Source organism: Tachysurus vachellii, chromosome 11 (assembly GCF_030014155.1).
Source record: "Tachysurus vachellii isolate PV-2020 chromosome 11, HZAU_Pvac_v1, whole genome shotgun sequence".
Taxonomy (NCBI): domain Eukaryota; kingdom Metazoa; phylum Chordata; class Actinopteri; order Siluriformes; family Bagridae; genus Tachysurus; species Tachysurus vachellii.
In genome coordinates, this window is record NC_083470.1 from 14,576,769 (window position 1) to 14,598,696 (window position 21,928).

The window sequence follows — 21,928 nt, forward strand, 5'->3', positions numbered from 1 at the left end:
ATCTTATGCTTTTTGAGGTCTGCAGAAACTATTTGAAGTTGCAATGCTACCCAGAAGGTCCAAATTCATTGTCCTGATTTTGATGCATGAAGAAATTATTTGCTCTCTGTATTGTGCAATATTTCAGCAATTCTGTTACGAACATAACCATAATGGGTCAAACTACATTATTTGAACAGCAAAGCAGTTGAGGGTTAATCATTTTATACAGCAAAGCAATTGAGGGTTAAGGGCTTGCTCAGGGGCCCAGGAATGGCAGCTTGGTGGTCCTGAGATTCCGTCACAACCTTCTGATCAGAAGTCCAATGCCTTAACCAGGTGTTGGTGTCTTGGGATTTCATGACTACTTCTGTAACAGAACTGATGATAGTTGTAGCAAAAAGAATTCAGGCTTTTTAGAAACATCTAGAAAACCAATTATGGTTTCCTTTTTTTTTTTTTTTTTTTTTTTAACTTATGTTCTACCTAAAAGACCCTTTGTTCCGACACTTGTTCACCTAAAAACTGTGTGGTCTGTTATCAGAAGTGCCATGTTCTAAGATATTTATCACATCTAGGTGTAAATATCAGGAAATGAACACTGACAATGAGATCTATTGTCTGATATTCATCTTTGATCTCAAACCCAGATGTCTTCAAGCGTAGCAAAAACAACTTGAATCTTATTTAGTTGCAGTATATCTTGTGTATGTATGCATAATAACTATTTGAAACGCATAAATCATGACGTCAAAATGAATGCTGATCACACCCTTCTATGATATCACATGAATTACGTCATGTTATTTCTATCAAGCACTTATTGTGAGCCTTCTAGAATATGAATTAGTAGAAATTCATAGAAACGTTAGTGTCCAGTTTACTCTTGGCAGACTTTAGTAATAAGGTCACCTGTCCTAATTTACCGGATGTCCCAATATACCCAAATTCACCCTCAAATTCAAAGAATAATAAGTTTAAAATACTTTACCATGTAAAATAAGTTTAATAATCAACTGAATTCTGAAAATGAACCCCATAAACTTTTTAATACATATTTAGATAACAGCAAAGTAATAATTTCATGCAGAGCAACACATTGAAACTCATCTGTGATGTGTTATATAGAAACCTGGTCATGTGAAACATTCACATTATAATAACAAAATACATGTTTAAAATGTATAGTTGATGTAATTAATGCAGCCTTCTGATTTCTGTGATCAAATGTTTACCCCCCAAACAATTACAAAACACGGTGACGTTGCTGACGTACTGTTCTACACACGGTTCTATAACTTGTTCTATGGGATAAAAGTAACTATGACGTTCGTCTGTGTAACGTTTCATTTTTTGGCGGGTTTTTTTTTTGATGACGTAACCTTCCAGCCTCCGATCGCAGCCTCACTTTCCCTTTAAATCACCTCAAAAAGCAGAAGTGTAAACAGCGCGCGGGAGCCGTTAAACTGCATCGCGCTCCAGATTAAAGTCGCGCAGTGATTGGCTCAGGCTCTTGTCCATAATAAGAAGCGCGCTCTGAGTGTTTGAAATTGATTGGCTGAAAGTCTCCACGCGAAGATAAAGCCAGGAGTTGTTTCATTGGCTACTGCGCATGTCTTTGGCGGTTTATCCCCGGTGTTATTGGCGGTTGCTCTTGTTTTCAGCGAGCGGTCTTTAACATTCTCACCTCTGATTGGCTGGCTCAGCTCAGGCGCGATTTCTGACGCGGGAAAAAGTCTAACAGGGTCGTCTGAGTGGAAGAAGAAGCACCGCGGGTTCAGCGGAAAGTACCTAGTTTTACCCCAGCAGGCGTTTTTATCGCGTATAAATGAATCTTTTATAGCAGAAACGATCCGTAGAGACGCTCGAACCTCCAGGGAAACTGACAGACTGCTGATAGGAGTGTAAACGTTTTCCTGGGTTTCACTGGACACTTTTCTCTGACTACAGAGAATATTTTAGTCATACACAGTTTTCAACGATGACAGACGCCAAACATCCTCAAGTGATTTTTTGCAATGATTCACCTAAAAGAGTCCTGGTTTCTGTGATCAAAACAACTCCAATCAAGCCCAGAGCTGTGGACTCGCTGATGCCGACTAGTCCCGGGTTCAGTGACTTCATGGTGTATCCATGGAGATGGGGAGAAAACGCACACAACGTGACCCTGAGTCCTGGATCAGGGACTGGAGCTTCATCTCCTCAGAGAAACAGCAGCACTGCTACAGATCCAGACCTCGTGTCCTGCACTGAGCACCTCAAGGTAACACTATAGATTGTATGTTGAGTAGAAATACAGCAGGTGTGTTTTCTTCCTACAGCAGCTCAGCTCCCTCACTGTGGGGTTGTTCTGTATGTGTAGTGTGTTAATTACAGTGTAAAGACAAAGGAATAACTAAGCTGTGTGCAATCACTGTGGCTTCAGCTGGAATCTGGCCGTTGTAGCGTTTAATACGTAACAAAGTGGGTTGCACTTGGTTCGGTAAAGTGATGAATTTTGCAGGGTAAAAAAAAAAAAAAAACATTATAAAACGCCCGCGTTTAGTGATGGACGTGATGGATTTTAAACTCTGTTTCCGGCTGAAGCAGATGGCCTCCGTGTGGTGACGTCACTTCTGCGCGCCAAAAATCTTTAGAGACACTTTGTACACAACAGATTCTGTTAAACATGATCTAATAAACTTTGCTCTTGTTTTATGACTGAATGTAATGTCTGTCTGTGTTAATCAAGTGCTTCGTGGGTAATGTCCAACAAGTGGATATGTTTCATACATCACAAAACAAATGTTTCACTTCTTCTGCTTATTATTATTATTATTATTTTGCTAAAATATTCCTATATACTTTTATAACTGTTACTTATGGATGTGTAACTGGTACAAATGTAGTCAGTGCAATGCTTTAACTCAGGTTCTTAGTTGCAAATGTAGGGCATGTGGTAGCCTAGTGTTTAAGGTGTTTTGCTACCATTCAGAAGGTTGTGAGTTCGAATCCCAGGTCCACCAAGCTGAATTTGTTCCCATTTGAGCAAGGCCCTTAACCCTCAATTGTTCAGTTGTATACAAATGAGATAATGTGAGTCGATCTGGATAAGGGTGTCTGCTAAATGCTCTAAATGTAAATTAGTATATAATAGAGTAAACTGTAAATCTTAAGGTAATTGACACTTATTTATGTCTCATCATTATTATTTTTTTTAGGATGGGATCCGCCGTGGCCGTCCACGCGCTGAGACCGTGCGTGAGCTCATCAGTGAGGGCGAGAACTCCACCAGCCGAATCCGCTGCAACATCTGCAACCGTGTTTTTCCCAGAGAGAAATCACTTCAGGCACACAAACGCACACACACAGGCAAGTTGCACTTTGGTGAGCTGCATTAATATCTGCAGACAGGGCAGAAAATAAACCCTCCATTCACATCTTTTCTCAGGTGAGAGACCGTACTTATGTGATTATCCAGACTGTGGGAAGGCCTTCGTCCAGAGTGGACAGCTGAAAACCCACCAGCGACTCCACACTGGGGAAAAGCCATTTGTTTGTTCCGAGAAAGGTGAGAAGCAACAAGACTAACAAAATGTAACTTTGAGCAGCTAACATGGAGACTTGTATTTAAATACTAGCAATTATTACTTAGTAATTACTGATTACTTATTTATAGTTCTTACTATGGAGGTAATAGTCATTGTTGTATTACGGATATTTAATATAGGCTTTCATTCTATTGTTTAGAATGAATAAAGATGTATAGATAAATACAGAGATTTCTTTCTGCTGCTTTACTTAGGCTGTGGTAGCCGTTTCACTCACGCTAACCGGCACTGCCCTAAGCACCCATATGCCAGGCTGAAGAGAGAGGAGCCCAGTGGAGAGCCTGGAAATTCACAAGGGGCTGACAACAAGGCTGTGGCTGAGTGGTTAACAAAGTAAGTTTTAGGAAAAAATAGATTTGTTTGAATGCCATAGCATTAGTGTAAGAATACCAACTGAAAGTAACTAATAAATACAAAAAAAAATTCAGCTCTGGTCAAAGCTATACACACTGACTGGCAAAATACTGTACTGATTGTAAGTTTTTAAGAATTTAAGAACATTTTTCATATCGGTCACTCTGTAGTTTACTGACTGAATGAATGTATGTTGTAAAATAACAGTTTGCTATCCATCAATGGCAAAGATCTGCCACAGACAGCATCTCTATTGTGCCTGATTCATACATAATCTGCCTGTGAAATAATGTGTGGTTTTATACATTAACACTGATTTTAACTAATCCTACAGTTATTTAACACTGATTATAGTATGTGTACCTAATAAATTGACACTTTACTGCAAGCTCATTTAGAATACACAAAAATGATTAAAACAAAAGTCAATTTAACATCAGATAATATAAAATGGCACTATAAGAATCAAAGTAAAAGAAAATATTGAGCTGATAAATTACAGAGTAGATGTTTTGTTCACAGGTATTGGCAGATGCGTGAGCAGCGAACCCCAGTGCCAAGTAAAGGAAAAACCCTTAACAAGGCAGTGGAGGATCAGGAGCAGCAGGACCCCATGGACTTCCTGCCATCTGATGAAGGTGAAGAGGAAGAGCAGGATGAGGGGAAGAGCAGTGGAGGAGGAGGAGGAGCTGCTCGGCGACGCCTTCAGGAGCAGAGGGAGCGGCTCCATGGAGCACTTGCTCTAATTGAGCTAGCAAACAACCTGTCTCCATAAAATAAACTCTGGGGTTGCATATTGCTGGGAAAATTCTAGCTTACATCCAAACATGACTAATGACACACCTAAGCTATTTTATCGAAATATTCAGAATTTTGGTCAACAATTGGCATAGTAAAGCAAGTTTCCACTTTTGCAACCCTAGGATTTACGGCCTATGGCGGCCAACATAAGCTAAAAAGCACCTTATTTTTGCTTTCAGTTTTAACCTTAGGCTGCTATCATTGTAGATTTGTTTATATGAAGAATGTTTTTACTTTTTACAGCTTATCAAAGAGAGCGATGATCATTTTTGTTTTGTTTGGACTTTGTCATGCACTTTTTTGTAACGTTAACGAGTTTTTTTTCTTTCAGCTGTGTGTGGAATTGAGCATGTTTATATCATGTACATAGATGGACATAGGTGTGTTTGTGATTGTGATTTGGAGTGCATAAAGATGCTACACTTGTCATTTGATTTGGGAATAAGAAGACCATTCTAGAGGAACCAGCATGGGCTTTGTGTGAGAGGAGAGGCTGTGCTCTCTGATAAGCTGCACCTGAGTTAACACAGTTGTGCTTTTTGTTACACATAGTCAGTCCACTGTTTTGTCATGTATGTTATACTACAACTGAGGTATAGACTGCGCAGTAAATTTAACTAACACAAGCTTGGTGAATCTATAGAAAGCTCCATATACTTTCCAATATGCAAGAATATATTAGCTTATAGCAGCCAATGTTTTACGGCCACGTTGTCATATTAAAGGTAGTTCACATTATTTAGTGTTACTTCTACAATAAAGCAGTTTGGCAGTGGGATCCTTGCTAATGGTTATGTCAGCTTTTAAAGTCTGACTGGAGAAAGATTTTCCACTTAATCAACAGACAGCACTTGTTTTGGAAATGAGAAGTGTTTTTTTTTTTTTTTTTTTTTGTCGTTTTGTATCTATGATGGCATATTTACAATTGAACACTACATTAGGTTCTTTTTTTTTCCTCTCCAAAATATTATCATTTGACGTTTTTTCATTGTATAAACTCCAAATGCTGATTAAATTGGATGATCAGTACGGTCAAGCTTGGTTGAATTACAACTCCAAAGCCTAATCTGGTGACAATATATAAAACTGGAAAATATCTTTAGTCTTGAACATCTAAAACGAAAACTGATTATATAATGTACACCTAATTTTTGTATTGTGTTCTTATATGTTTGTATATAAATGAATAATATATTCCACCAAGTCATTTGGAAACATGCACAAGTTCTAAGTTAAATTCTCAGAAGCATCCTTTGTAATATTTTTTTGTGCATGACACAGAATGTAAATCAAGCTGTTCAGTCTGTAACATGGAAAAGGTAGAAGTTTGAAAAAGGACATTGTAAATGTACAAAGCAGGTGTTTTCTTGGATTATCCTGGTTAGTACTGCTGGTTTTTAATAAACACCATAAATGACTGACTAAAACTTGTCCTCTACATTTTGCACAGGACACATGTTCTCTTTTTCTTTGTTATGGAGGAATTAGCAATCATCATAAGAAGTATTCACCTTTTCTGAACATTTTTCCTACTTGATAGTTATACAACATACAATATATTGGCAAAAGATTTGGGAAACCCCTCCATATCACTGAATTCAGGCACTCCATCCACTTCAATGGCCAAAGGTATATAAAATCAAGCACCTCTGGTACCGTGATAGGTTTCCACCTGTGCAATAAGTCCATTCATGAAATTTTGTCACTACTAACTATTCCACGGTCAACTGTTAGTGTTATTATAACCGCAAAGTGGTTGGCCACGTAAGATCACAGAGCGGTGTCAGCGTATGCTGAGGCGCACACAGTTTGTAGAAGTCACCAACTTTCTGCAGAGTCAATAGCTACAGACCTCCATACCTTGTGTAGCTTTCAGATTAGCTCAAGAACTGAGGGGTTCATGGAATGGGTTTTCATGGTCAAGCAGCTGCATTCAAGCCTTACATCAAGTGCATTGCAAAGCATCAGATGCAGTGGTGTAAAGCACGCCACCACTGGACTCTGGAGCAGTGGACACGTTATCTGGAGTAATGAATCACGCTGCTCTGAGGCAAATCTGATGGACGAGTCGGAGTTTGGCGGTTGCCAGGAGAACAGTACTTGCCTGACTTACCATTGTGCCAGTTTGGCGGAGGAGGGATTATGGTTGAACTTGCCCCCTTAGTTCCAGTGAAAGGAATTCTTCTTCAGCATGCCAATATTTTGGACAATTTCATGCAACTTTGTGGGGATGGCCCCTTCCTGTTCCAATATTACTGCACAAAGCCATGTCCATAAAGATATGGATGAGAGAGTTTGGTGTGGAAGGTCTTTACTGGTTCCTTGACTAGAGAGGAGACTGCGCGCCAGGCCTTCTCAACCAACATTGGTTCCAGACCTCACAAATGCACTTCTAGAAAAAAGGTCATAAATTCCTACAAATACACACCTACACCTTGTGAAAATCCTTCCCAGCACAGTTGAAGCAGTTATAGGATGAAAACAGCACTCTTTGTAGTCTTTACTGGCTATCTGTTAAATTCAGGGGTTTTATATTCTTTGTCCCCTACTAAGAAGTCTTCACACATAAAGTGATGGGTCCTGGGCGTTTACAGGTCTTATGTTGTCTACAATTTAATTACTTTTATTACTTGTTTTACTGTATAAGAATTAACATATTTTAAAAGCAAATTTCACCCACACACAATACAAAGGTCTCTCTATGAAGAAAGTTAAGCCAAAAGTGGATAGAGAACTGCAACAATACTCTCATTGGCTAAGCTGGCGATTACCAACCAGACTGACGCACACTGTATGCAAACTATACTACAAACTTTTTTTTAAGGTTGTGTTTATTACAATTGCACAATACAAGCACACATGCCCTCAATAATGACATTTTAACACTAACCCCATAGTCACAGTTTCACAAACAATATTGTACAAAGTAAAAGGTCAAATTATTGTCATTTAAAAATATAAAAGGTGGCTTATTGCAGCTTTAGTAAAATAAATGTACAAAATATAAACTAGAAATTTAGACTTTAGCTATACTGTACATTAGACTGGTCTTTTTGCAGAGACATTATGGGGCTCCTCAATGACATGTCCCAGTTCTTCTGCCTCTTGATTTGTTGTGCGTGGTGTGGAGGTACTGGCGTTACGAAATGTCATGTATGCATAGACCAGGCCACCAGATATACTAAAGAGGTGAAGCAGAAGAATAAAAAATAAAATAAAGGAAAGAAAATGTAGGCATTCTATATTTGCATTTTTTTGTGTGTGTGTGTTGAGTTCTTACCATATATTCAGCCCTACAAAGTTAGGCCAGGAAAATGCATAGTCCCCTCCAATGAACATACCAATGTAGGCTACAGCAACATTCTGCAAGAAAAACAAGTAACAAATAAACAACAGATAGTATATATACAGTGTATAGACCAAAGTAGTACAGAAACTACTTTGGTGAAGTCGTGACCTAATGGTTAGAGAGTTTGACTCTTAACCCTAAGGCTGTGGGTTTGAATCTCGGGCAGGCAATACCACGACTGAGGTGCCCTTGAGCAAGGCACCGAACTCCCCCAACTGCTCCCCGGGCGCTGCAGCATAAATGGCTGCCCACTGCTCTGTGTGTGTTCATGGTGTGTGTGTGTTCACTGCTGTGTGTATGCACTTTGGATGGGTTAAATGCAGAGAACGAATTCTGAGTATGGGTCACCATACTTAGCTTCTATGTCACGTCACGTGAAACAACCCAAACACAAGTACAGTTCTAACATGATAATGAATATTATATAGCTTTAAAATTAAATGATAAAAAATACAAAAGAAGGCTTTTGAAGGGTCAAGGCTTACATATTGCTTGCACTCCAAATAACAAAAACAATTATATTAGCAATTACATTATTGGATGCTTTGTTTGCAACTTTCTGCCAAACAAAGAAACAAATAAATATTACAAACCTTAATGGCACCAATAACTGTGGTGGTTAAGGCACTGTTGTGGTGACTGCACAAAACAATGGAGTACATCAAAATGAATCTGTAACAATAAAAGTTATAGATAAGTATTATTAAGTCTTAGTGAGAAAATATAGAAGAACGTTCTCCTCATACTCACTTTAAACTTACCCCATAACACAAGACAAAAGAAAATAAAAAATAAATTCTAGTGATATCCATCCTTTAAAGGCAATAGCCTAAAAGAAAAAAAGACATACTGAATTGAATCTATTTGTTTATGGAGCCTCATTACTTTTTTTAAAAAATAATGTATTCAACTTATCATTCATTTACTCATTCACTTACTTACTTTCTCTAAATCTCCAGTGCAGGCACTTGATAAAATAGTGGGAATTATGATGATAAAAGCATTGTAAAACAAAACTCCATACTTGCCCAGGCCCTTTTTCAAAACAAAGAAATATAATCAGCAGAAGCGAAAAACAAAATTAAATCCAGTGTTTAGTTAAAGTGTTGGACTATACAATAATGACCAGTTTGTCAGGTTTTACACAGACCCTAGGAATATATCAATAATATAATAGTAATAATAAAAAACAACAACAACAACTAAAGTCTGTAATAGCAAAGCTGATATTCTATTAGACAAATGTTAAAATAATAAAATCATCTCCTTGTGTAGCAAGATGCTACAAAAATACAAAAGGAATCCATTACAGAAACAATAACAGTTATATTGTTGATAACCTGAGTTTCAAATAAACCTTACAATAAATGAACAGTAAATACACTGTATGACCAAAAGTATGCAGACACTTGACCACTCATACAAATACAGTCCCCTCCATAAGTACCGAAACCATAATGCCATAAGATCAGAATTTCAGCTTTCTTTTCCTGATATTTACACATAGACTTGATAACTTATGTGGTACCAACAGGCTTTTATAAACCTTGCTTTGTGCCATATAGTACGTAAGAGAAGACATATACCTCTATTCCTACTTTCTGTTTTGTGTACACGCCATTGGCAGCTGTGAAGACATCGTTAAGCAGAACGAAAGCATATCCCTCTGCTTCAAAGGCCAGGTCAGAACTATATCAAATGAGTCATAAATATGAAAATTTAGTCGCTTGTTATGCTTTGAATTCAAGAAAAACTATATCTCTCCTAACCAGCAGTGGCTTTGAGAATCACCTGGATACTTCCTTGTACATGTGCACACACATACTAAGACCATCAACAAAGTCACAAATTAACTCTATAATGTTGCCATCGTCCCATTTTTTTTCATCTCACCTTGTACATATCAGATGCATAGGTCATATGCACTACCAGCATATGTTATTCCATTGATTCTCACCACCACTGACAGTTACAAGAGCAGTGAAATAGAAATAAACACATTACTTATGTAACTATTTTTTCATTCAGAACCACCACCAACCTTGGAGAAAGCACTTATATAAGAATATACCAGGAAAGACAACAACATAACAATGGCATTAATATGAAATACTAACATTCCAAATTACCATTGTCTGTGATATGTGGACCTGTAATTACGTGTTGCTAATGTGGTTGATTGGTTCTTAGCCATACTGAAGTTTGCATTAGATGGACTGTGCAAACATGAATGTAGGGGTAAAATCTGGGTTTCCCTCCATTCAATGGTTCCCCGACTTGTGCCTCAATTGGCCCAGCAATAGGGTGTCCAGGCAATTCTTACTGTCCCTAGTGGTTGGTTATAGAAACACAGGTACATGTGGAAGTAACTGTCTTTCCTGGTGTACTGTGAAGTATTTAGTTCAGCAAATGGGATACTGTACCTTGCTGCGATTAGTGCACCAAACACAATGGCCACCACACTGCATGCCAGGTGAGGTGAAATGGATTTTCTATAAGATCAGTTTTGACTGTTATAACTGCATAGATTCTGCATAGAATTCTGAGATTTTTTTTTAATAATAATTTAATTTAATATAAAAACATTTCTTTGTAATGGGTTAACATATACAGTATAGTATGTGTTCTTAATTCTATATAAAAAGAAATAGAATAAAAATCAAATTTTATATATGACACATACCTCAATATTTTTGCTTCCATAATCATTGTCATTGGAATAGTGAATTTTCGGAGCACAGTAAACATGGGTAAGCTGTACAACACAAAAGTGAGTAAAAGTCATTGCTAAACCAAAATATATTGTCAACTATAGCAAAGTTTGAATGTAGACTATTGTATGTAGATAAATATCCCATATAGGTGAATATCCATTGGCTTATTTAAGTCTACATTAACAGTATGCAGTTAAATTAAACCAAATAAAATCTGCTCAATTTAAACTCAAATTCCCACTCAATAGATTTTTAGACCAAATGTTTGTGGAAACCTGACCATCACTCTTATATGTAGGACTTGTAAACTCATCAAACATGTGTGCTGTAAAATTACGATATCTGTTCACTGGAAGTAAGGTGTCCAAACCTGTTCCAGCATGACAATGACCCAGTGCACAAAATGTATGAACGCTTTACACTCACTTTGAGGTTACAGCTCAAGTCAAGTCAAGAAGTTTTTATTGTCATTTCAACCATATACAGCTGTTGCAGTACATAGTGAAACGAGACAATGTATCTCCAGGACCATGATGCTACATAAAACAAAGACAGAGCTAGGGACTTGACTTAGTAAGTAGTCCTAGGAACATAAAGTGAAACTGTGCAACCTGGTGCAAACAGTGCAGGACAGAGATAGAAATGCTTTAATCATCTTCGAGCACCATGTAAGTGCTTTCTGAAGATTGAACACTAGGATAGTGACAATGTGACCTGGTAGTGATAATAGAAATATTTCTGCAGATTTAGAGAGATATAGATAGAAAGATAGATAGTTAGAAAAATCTCCCTGGCACAGTCGGTAATCCCCACATGCTTTAAATAGTCCTTATTCTTCCTGTCCTCTCAGTCCAGTATGTCTGCCTCAGTGACCATCACCCAGTAGCCCTGACCTCAGGTGTGATGAAGTGCTCTTAAAGGCTGGTCAGAGATTTCGTCACCTCTTCATTGCCTGACCCATTACAATTTGCATACTGTTCCAATCACTCAATTATTATTACGCATGTTAAAATGTTGTTTGTTGACTACAGTTCAGCGGACAATTGTGCATTGGTTCATAATCACACAGGTACTCTATTAACAAGGCCCTAATACTCTATGAAGGCCTTTTAGCATTTTTACAATCACTGGAGGTGGCAAATCAGGCGCAAAATCGGGCGTACATCATCTATCATGTAGCCAGACTAAGGAACTTTAAACTTCCCTCTAAGGTACAAAGGACCTGTTACACCTGCACCATTGAGAGCATCATGATGGAAAGCATAAAAATCCTGGTTTGGGAATAGCATCAAGTATGATAGGAGAGCTATTCTTCCCACCAGCCATTTGGGCAACATCTAAGACTATAGCTGGACATGTTTGCACAAAACCAACACCCCTTATGGTCCTATAACCATATAATCCCTTATTTATAAATACAACCTCAGTCTGATGTTGCACAGCCTTATATTGCAAAAAAAAACACAAATTATACTTCATTCAAAATGTAGTCATTCTTTTGTGACACCTATCTTTTATATACCACATATTAAATTCATAGATTTTCCTTTTCTACTTTCTACTTTTCTGCCACAGACAGTTAAAACATTTCATTGTACAGTATGTTGTACTGTGTATGGCTTGGGTGTGACCAGTAAAATTTAAATTGAAAATTTGAATGAGGCAAGAGGATTGCAAAGTTTGGAATATAACTCAAGTGTCCTGCACTAGTGTCCTGACCTCAACCACAATGAACACCTTTAGGATGAACTGGAACACTGACACACCAGGCCTCCCACATGACATCAGTGCCTGACCTCACTAATTCACTTCTGGCTGAATGGGCAAATCCCCACAACCACAACTGAGTGGAAAGCCGTGCCTTGCAAGAGGTAGGAAGTTATTAGATGGCCAGTGCACTTTATTATTATTATTTAATTGTAAAAACCAAAACTGAATTATATAATTTCGCTAAACATTCAGACCCTTGACTAAGCCACTCCAAATTGAATTCAGGCTGTCTTCTAGATTATCTATACAATGTGAGAGAAGTCCACTTATGGCAAAACAAATTGATTAGGCATGATTAAAAAAACCACAACATTGCGTATAAATGCCCACAATACACAGTGTATGCCAGTCACTTTGGCATTGTGTTATTGTAGGTATACTGTTACCGCAAAGAATGTAAAGTCAATCCGTTTTCAAATATCTATATCTATAAGACAGTGAAGCAAATGATTTATGTCCAAAACATTAAATGTGAAAAATATACCTTAATTTCTTTGTGCTTCCGAGACCTGTTATGTGATTGCCAACATAGAGTAATGGCAAAGGAAAAATCTGGGGAGAATGTTATGGTATAAAAATAGAATATGATTTACATTTACAGCATTTGGCATCAGACATCACTTTTGATAAACACATTTTTAAAGGAAATTCAAGATAATTATGCTCATATAAGTCTAGCTTTATTGTTCTAATACTTTTGGATTGGACTGCACTATATGTTATGCTGTTATTATACTGTATAAAACAGGACACCTGTCACACCTTATCTTAAGAAAGTCCACTTCAAACTCTCTCTCTATAAATGGATAAATGTCTTTATTTGACATATTTTCTCTAAAGTACAATTGTTTTATAATTTTAAAAGGCTTGTTAAGAACAATATCGGCCTATTAGAAGTGAACCTCACTAATTTATTAGAAACTAAATGCAAAAATGTAATATCATTATAATGAATTAAATAGCCTTATACATATATACCATATCATCTGGATGAGAATAGATAAACCATTCATCTTATTATATTTTCTATTTGTAGATGCTTCTGATGCTCTAATTTACAATAATCATTTCCGGATTTATCATCTTTTTTCTATATTAAAATTTTCTATGTTGATTTTAAATCCCTTATCAAATACATTATAGAATTTTCATTGTTCTCTAAAATTCAGGTTTCATGGTGATATTTAGAAAGACACACTGACCTGCACAAGATAACACAACATGAAAAAATGATCTGCATACTTTTTACAAGATGTTTGGATTTAATTCTTTTACTTCTGCTATATTTTGTAAAAAATAAATTACCTTTCTATGCAAGCTCTTGTCAAAGTCCTGAAAAGAAACTGCTTTGCACATTTTGGCTAAATAAAGAATAATGATTGTGCAAGCCATCTGAGGATTAAAAAAAAAAACACAGAATGTAAAAGACTGCCATACTTTTAAAAGTTCATAGAAAGCATAAAAATAGGTATACCAACCAACCTGTCCAATTCCAAGGAATGTGTAGGAGGGAAATCTGTATAGAGACAACATATTTAATATTTATGATACAAATGTATTGTAGATATGCACGTTTTTTAATATTATTAGAGCAAATCCACTGAGCACCACTGTGGAATTTGTACTTGCTGATTTTTTTCTCTCTTTCAAATATACCAGAAAAATCACGCCTTCTGAAATGCCTTGTTGCAGTTGCTCAGACCTCTTCTACAAATCACATATAAGAAATTCACACATTTGCACTTATGCTGCAGTTGTTGCAGTAACTATGATGCACATTCACACACCTCTGTCAACAAATATTACTTGCACCATTGTTGCAGGTGTATAAAACCTGTTCTACAAATCAAACAAGAAACTAATGCATTCACATTCACTGAAGTGGATAAGGTGCAAAACATATTTACACACCCATTCAAGTCAACAAACTCAAAGCCAAAGACACATTTGAGTTACACAATTAGAGCTACAAAACTGTAATATGTATATTACCACAACTCACAATTTTCTCACAAGTTTTCTCTCTTTTTCTCTAGCACTAACACAAGTCAGTATTAACATCTAGGAGTCTTAACTACTGTTTTTTTTCCTTTTTCTTTTTTGACTTTTGCTCAGCCGGGCTGTGTACAGAGATCAGACAACTTGTCTCTGTATATTTCATAGAGATATGTGGTGCAAATTAAGATTGTGTGGAACTTTGGTGAACATTTGTGAGTGGAAAAAAAACAGCATTTAAGACTCAGGGTGGTATATACAGGCAGTTGTAGTTATTGACTCGTCTTTGTGCTAGAAAAATACCCAAGGTAAAAATATGTATTTGTGTGAAAATATTCTACAGGTTTGCAATTTTCTTAGCATGAATTCAGATACATAATGTATATGCACGTGTCCATAACTTCATGTTTGTTGATACAGATTTGTGTTTTGCATCATATCCACTGCAGCAACTTAAGAAACTCATGAACATATGACTTACTTAATGTAAGGCAAAGATCTCCAAATTGAATTCTACATAATTTTGTCGCAGAACCCATTTATTTTCTGCAGACTGTACCACTGCAAAAATAAATACTGTATACAGAGCAGTACCATCACACAGTGGTTTAAATATATTTAGAAATATTGCATTGTTTCTATTAAATATCTATAGATTTGTGGGAAAATATCACATGTATATGATAAATATATGGCTGCTTAAACACTGTATACATATATACCGGATTGTCTGTTTTATTTTAGCTATGGGATGGATTGCATATGACTTTTTAAAAAGACAGTTTATTAATAGTTTTTTAGCTATAATTATACTAATCTCAGCCTTAAACTAAAAACAAGTAAATAATTCTCAGTCATTGACAGTTTCCATATAAGTTGCTGCAATTATTGATACTATAAAAGCTTCATTTTATTCTTCTAATTTACAAATTTTTATTTCTAATTTACACACACACACATTACATATACATTATATATATATATATATATATATATATATATATAACCATTTTTATCTGTTTAAGGACCGTAAGTACATCAAAGCAATATCATGTGCTGTGAGTTCAACAGAAACCCATTTATATTGTTTACGTGGACATCAATATACTTTTTAAAGTTTTAAACCCATTGTATTTATCCTATTTACACAAATACAAAGTAATTTAGATTATTTTAAATGCCACCTAGAAGACAATACACTTCTCCTTCCCTGTGATCTTCCTGCTAAGATACAAGTCAATCTGACAATCTGTTCAAAAATGATCAGTGGCAAAAAGACATAATATACAGACATTTTAATACATAAGACATTTCACCAGTGTGTTAAAATAGAGAGCATAATCCTGGATATGGTCAGGTTTCAGCAATGAGAAGTGAAGACTGTGTCTCTGACACATTTAAAACTTACCTATAGGTTGTTAAAACGGTCTTGTTGACAATCACTATAAGAAAAGAGCTGACTGCATAGAAAGCGGCGGAAAACAGCTTGACAAACTGACCATAACTTGCAACAGGATTAACTGCCGAAGAAGCAGAAGAAGTAAAAGAAGAGCTGCTTTTTGACATGTTGTTCTCATTTGTCTGGCTGTTTTCAAACCTGCCACACAGCTTTGACCATGCAAACATGCCGACAGCAGCCAGGTTTACGTTGCTATTTAGTGTAAAATATCGCGATAACTCAGTTCTCACGGTATTACAATGACTTTTGTAACAGAGCAGGTGTGGAGCTCGGCTGGTGACGTCACAGTCGTTGTTTACCACCCTAATTATCGCATTAACAATTAAATTAGTGACGTATATTAAAATTATACACCTAATTTACGCAACAAAATTTAAAATGATCTATCAGATTCTTAACGTAATACAGAATATAATACGTAATATAAATGTGCTGTGAACCTTGTTTTTATACCTTTTTTTTATGTTTTTGAATTATGTGGGACAAAAATTAATATATAAATATAAAAATATATATATAACATTTACATAACTATTAATAAAATATGTTATATTTTTTATGAGGCAAGTCAATTGGAGAAATGTCATATTTTTATTGAATTTTTTTTTAATTTTATTTGGAAAGTTTCATATCCATAAATGTAAAGTGGTCTGAAAAAAAAAAAACATTTTTTATTTTAAGCTGGAAATGAAAACTTATTTTGAAACTTTAAAAGGACTTACAAGCCGAAAAGCTATCAAATCTATGGACTTTTACAAGGCTGTTAATTCCTCTTTTTCCTCTTTCCTTTATGTTATGTTATTATTTTACGATTTAAATAATATGACATTGCATTTTGTTATCTGTTCTCATTTGTTATTGAAGCAATAAAAATATTGTTTTTATTATGTCATCTTATAGAGTTTTTCATTAACACTGTCACCTCTGGATAGTTTATTAGTGATTTAAATCTACATCCAGTTTTCTGTAAAGCTGCTTGGTGACAGTCAGTATGTTCACATGCAACCAAATAATCGGATTGAAAGGTGGTGTATATGAAATAATCCAAAAAATAGGACTCAAAGAGGAGGGGGGCAGGTGGCTTAGTGGTTAGCACGTTCGCCTCACACCTCCAGGGTCGGGGTTCGATTCCCGCCTCCACCTTGTGTGTGTGGAGTTTGCATGTTCTCCCCGTGCCTCGGGGGTTTCCTCCGGGTACTCCGCTTTCCTCCCCCGGTCCAAAGACATGCATGGGAGGTTGATTGGCATCTCTGGAAAATTGTCCCTAGCGGGTGATTGTGTGAGTGAATGAATGAGTGTGTGTGTGCCCTGCGATGGGTTGGCACGCCGTCCAGGGTGTATCCTGCCTTGATGCCCGATGACGCCTGAGATAGGCACAGGCTCCCCATGACCCGAGGTAGTTCGGATAAGCGGTAGAAGATGAATGAATGAATGAATGATTCAAAGAGACCTTTGAATAAGCACATTACATTGGGGTGAATGTGTTGACATCAGGATCAGGTCTCCTATTTTTCACATAGGAATATAAAACTGACAAATATATGTTGGTATATTGATAATTTTCTGAGCACAGTAGTACCTTACACTCATTCCACGTGTGCAAAAAAACACTTAACATACACATTTGCAGAAAATGTGGGTTATTGGTAAAACAAACAGTCATCAAGGAAGATTTTCTGTCCAAACCCATATGAAGCTTCAGTGATTAAGCCTCTGGATTACTCATCAGAAGAACAAGGTTTCAAGTCCCAGCACTGCCAAGCTGCCATTGACTTTCTGCTGTATCATGGCTCACTGTGATGAGACACCAAATGTACTTTCTTTTATGAATTCTACACCTGCTTTTTCTTTTTTCTGAACACAGAACTATGGAAGATACTAAAGATGGCACCTGGAGAGGAGGACCATAAACACTGTCCTCCACAAAGGTGTAGAAGTTGCTGAGCAAGTTGAACACATGCAAGGCAGCCAATCCTGGCAACATTCCTGGACATGTCCTTAAGGCTATGTGCGTTAGAGCTGACAAACATTGCTAGAGCTGACAAACATTGCTTAAAAAACTGCCACAATTGTCCCTGTCCTGTGTTTCATGCTGATTATATCCTTTCACGGACATACTTCTCACTTGGACAGTCTGGTTTCTACTTGAACTGTGCATACAATACTTATAATCCTCATAGTTCTCTTGTGCATTTTATATATATACTCACCGGCCACTTTATTAGGTACACCTGTCCAACTGCTCGTTAACTCAAATTTCTAATCAGCCAATCACATGGCAGCAACTCAATGCATTTAGGCATGTAGACATGGTCAAGACGATCTGCTGCAGTTCAAACCGAGCGCCAGAATGGGGAAGAAAGGTGATTTAAGTGACTTTGAACGTGGCATGGTTGTTGGTGCCAGACGGGCTGGTCTGAGTATTTCAGAAACTGCTGATCTACTGGGATTTTCACGCACAACCATCTCTAGGGTTTACAGACAATGGTCCGAAAAAGAGAAAATATCCAGTGAGCGTCAGTTCTGTGGACACAAATGCCTTGTTGATGCCAGAGGTCAGAGGAGAATGGTCAGACTGGTTCGAGCTGATAGAAGGCAACAGTAACTCAAATAACCACTCGTTACAACCGAGGTATGCAGAAGAGCATCTCTGAACACACAACACGTCGAACCTTGAGGTGGATGGGCTACAGCAGCAGAAGACCACACCGGTACTAGTAAGGTGTACCTAATAAAGTGGCCGGTGAGTGTGTGTATATATATATATATATACACACATACATATATATATACATACATATATATATACACACATACATATATATATATATATATATATATATATATAATGTACTCACCGGCCACTTTATTAGGTATATGTATAATGTATGTATGTATATATATAATGTGTGTGTGTGTGTGTGTGTACACATTATTTTTTGCAGCATCCAGAGAAGTGTAAACAAAGTTCATTGTGTCAGGCCATATGCACATGTGACAATGTTCTTGAATCTTGAAGAACACTAGATATGTCTGCCAGAAAAGTGGATCGGTGTACTAAGAACAGCTTGGGACATCAGTGGCTGATGACACAGAAGGGTATGATATCAGGAAAAAAGGACACTGGAAATGCTTTTTGCCTGTCTATACCTGTCACCTGTGTACACTATTTGTGCATTCAGACTCAGGTAGAACTGAAATGATCCAAGCTGCCACTAGGTGGAAGGCCACTACCAAGTTTTTTGAAATGAGTGGCTTGTGTTGAGTGGAAGTGTACTGCATGCAATATTAAAATAATAACTCATGTATGTATGTATATATATATATATATATATATATATACAGTGTTCAAATTCAATAATAATAATAATGTTGTTTTGCCGTTTTGCCATTTGGCCATCTGGTATACTAGTATATAACTTACATTTACACGGCTAGAAAACTAAAATGTAGTCCATACACCATATGATAATTTGTGTTAAGTGATTATAGATGTATTGTGCCAAATTAATCATGAAATTATTATTTATGTTAAAACTTCATTATGCATTTAAACTTCATAATGAAGCACTAGTCCAAAATGCTAAAAAGATGTATTCTGAGCTGATTAATTTATTTGCAGCCAGCCAACAAACCTATCAACACTATGTGAATACAGTATGCTTTAACTGTGAGAAGAACATTTTTACACAGAACCCCACACATACACACTCACTGGGTTTTTCTTTCATTTGAATGTTTTTTCATGTTTTCGAACTTTACTATATTATATCTCTCTGCAAAAGGAACATAGGACTTTCTTGTAATGGCTGCAAAAATGCTGGAAAATGTTCAGATCATATGTTTTAAAATTAAAATATTACATTGAAATAGAAATGAAATTGGAGACTAGTGAAGCAATTTTTCAAACCTGGTACATAATTTTGTTGCTTGAAAACCAAAACCTTTATTAGTTGTAATTGTTTCTGCCACTGAATACAAACCATCTCATACATCGTACATATTCTGTAAAGAAATCTTAGAAAAAATGACAGTCCCTACAGTGGGACATTTCTTAGGAAAATGTCATCACTTATTTATGTCTGTTTCCATGCCTATATTTCTTCATCACATATTCCACCTTCTTTTCCATTTTAGGATCAAAGCAGTATTTCTTTGTTCCCACATACAAGCTAAAAATGAAAAAAAAAAACAATTAATTCACTAGAATCATTAAGAATGAAACTAACATCTCTAAAATCAGATGTATAAATGATTAGGATTTCTATCCAAATCAGATAAACTGTAAAGCACTTACATCAGGGCTTTCATTTCACACAATCCACCCTCTGACTGTATTTCATATTTGTCAGCTTTTCTTATTATTTTCCGATTAATCTTAGGTGCAGTTTCTATGCAGCAATTTGGGGTGAATCCTATTGGAAAACAATATCAGGTCATTTATATTCATTTATATTTCATATGACTGACTATATATATATATATATATATATATATATATTTTTTTTTTTACTTAAAACCAGTAATTACCATAGCAATAATGTTGGAAGGAAGACAGGATATCTCATTGTTTGGCACGTAAATTCACAGATAACTTTTTCCCTATTCTCATGTCTGATGTGATCATTAACTTGAAGCTTTTGTTCTGTATACACACATGATTTATGCAGTGTTGCTGCCAAATGATTGGCTGATTAAATAACTATGTAGATGTATGGGTGTTCCTGTTAAAGTGGATGGTGAGTATATAATTCTAACAATAATATAACTAAAACATATTGAAGATACAATTTAAGAGACAACATATCATGATAGCATGCAGTAACCATGTTTCATGTATGTGAATAGTTAAATTCCTTTATAATGACACTAAATAATGATCCTAAATGACACACCTTTCAGAAAGGCACGTCAAGGCAACAGTCGATCATAAAAAAATTGTGCACAACACAAAGTGAAATACACTAAAGAACTAATAGAGTGCTACATGCATGGCAGAACATTTAGTTTATGTGAACTGAAATTTACTGCAGCTTGTTATCTTTGAGTCACAGATGATTATTTTTTATTATATTATTAACTAATATCAACTGGAAATTGTACTTTTTGAACCCATTTTTACCCATTTCTATACTGAACACCACAACCACCAATAATAATAATAATAATAATAATTTAAAATAAAATTAGCCATGTACATTCAGATTACAATAATTGTTTTACTGGTTTGAATCTTATTCTGCCTTATTTGTAATTTCACTTTGAATCAAAGCATCTGTCAAACAAATACATGTAAATATACAAGGCACTATTTTAAATGTATTTTTATCTGCTCCAGAGAGTCTACCTTTGGTCCTGCTCAAAACTACCTACTGCATAAGAATAATATATGATAATAGTATAATATAATGGATCTGTAAATAATAACTAATGTCTTTAAAGACTGATCTGGCAAACAGACATAAAAAATATTTTTGTTAGCCAAATTATGCCATTACATTAGAAACATATACATATTTTCATGATATCAGTGTGGAGGAGTCCATAACAACACAGAATCTGTATTTTCCTGTTCACACATTTTTGACAAATTCTAATTCCCATTTTATCCTCTGATCAATACTGACCACATATAAAATATATTAATAAAATATTTTGTTTTACACTTTCAAAAGGATCCCATACCCTCGGTGGTGGTGGTGGTGATGATGATGACACACAGGAGAAGAAGCAACACGGCTACAGCTTGGCGATCCATGGTAAGAATAAACGTGCAGACTTTCACTATCCCTTTGAGGGTGCAAGGTTTTGCTGTCTTAGTAACACCTACTCCCATCCTCTAGCTTGTCTAAGCACATTGCATGCACACAAAATTTGCATTTGAAGATTGTATAAGAGATGCAAGAATGGTGGGTTG

At 36.1% G+C, this 21,928-nt stretch overlaps 3 protein-coding genes across 3 annotated transcripts; 1 reads left to right on the forward strand and 2 right to left on the reverse strand.

Annotated features, from left to right (window-relative positions):
• Nucleotides 1-1,681: 1,681 nt before the first annotated feature.
• Nucleotides 1,682-6,151, forward strand: znf367 (zinc finger protein 367). Its single transcript, XM_060881232.1, has 5 exons — nt 1,682-2,242; nt 3,180-3,330; nt 3,410-3,529; nt 3,764-3,902; nt 4,446-6,151. The coding sequence occupies exons 1-5, from the start codon at nt 1,961-1,963 to the stop codon at nt 4,696-4,698; spliced, it is 945 nt and encodes a 314-aa protein (XP_060737215.1). The 5' UTR covers nt 1,682-1,960; the 3' UTR covers nt 4,699-6,151.
• A 1,382-nt stretch (nt 6,152-7,533) lies between these two features.
• On the reverse strand, nt 7,534-16,199 carry slc35d2 (solute carrier family 35 member D2). The gene is made up of 12 exons (XM_060881231.1): nt 15,961-16,199; nt 14,040-14,073; nt 13,863-13,949; nt 13,042-13,109; nt 10,757-10,828; nt 10,497-10,565; nt 9,660-9,762; nt 9,016-9,108; nt 8,835-8,902; nt 8,667-8,745; nt 8,005-8,087; nt 7,534-7,905 (listed from the first exon to the last, which is right to left on the reverse strand). Exons 1-12 carry the CDS (start codon nt 16,176-16,178, stop codon nt 7,764-7,766), a joined length of 1,116 nt encoding a protein of 371 aa, XP_060737214.1. The 5' UTR covers nt 16,179-16,199; the 3' UTR covers nt 7,534-7,763.
• Nucleotides 16,200-19,929: 3,730 nt separating this feature from the next.
• Nucleotides 19,930-21,823, reverse strand: ccl27a (chemokine (C-C motif) ligand 27a). Its single transcript, XM_060882059.1, has 3 exons — nt 21,697-21,823; nt 20,309-20,426; nt 19,930-20,183 (listed from the first exon to the last, which is right to left on the reverse strand). The coding sequence occupies exons 1-3, from the start codon at nt 21,767-21,769 to the stop codon at nt 20,084-20,086; spliced, it is 291 nt and encodes a 96-aa protein (XP_060738042.1). The 5' UTR covers nt 21,770-21,823; the 3' UTR covers nt 19,930-20,083.
• Between the last annotated feature and the right edge of the window lie 105 nt (nt 21,824-21,928).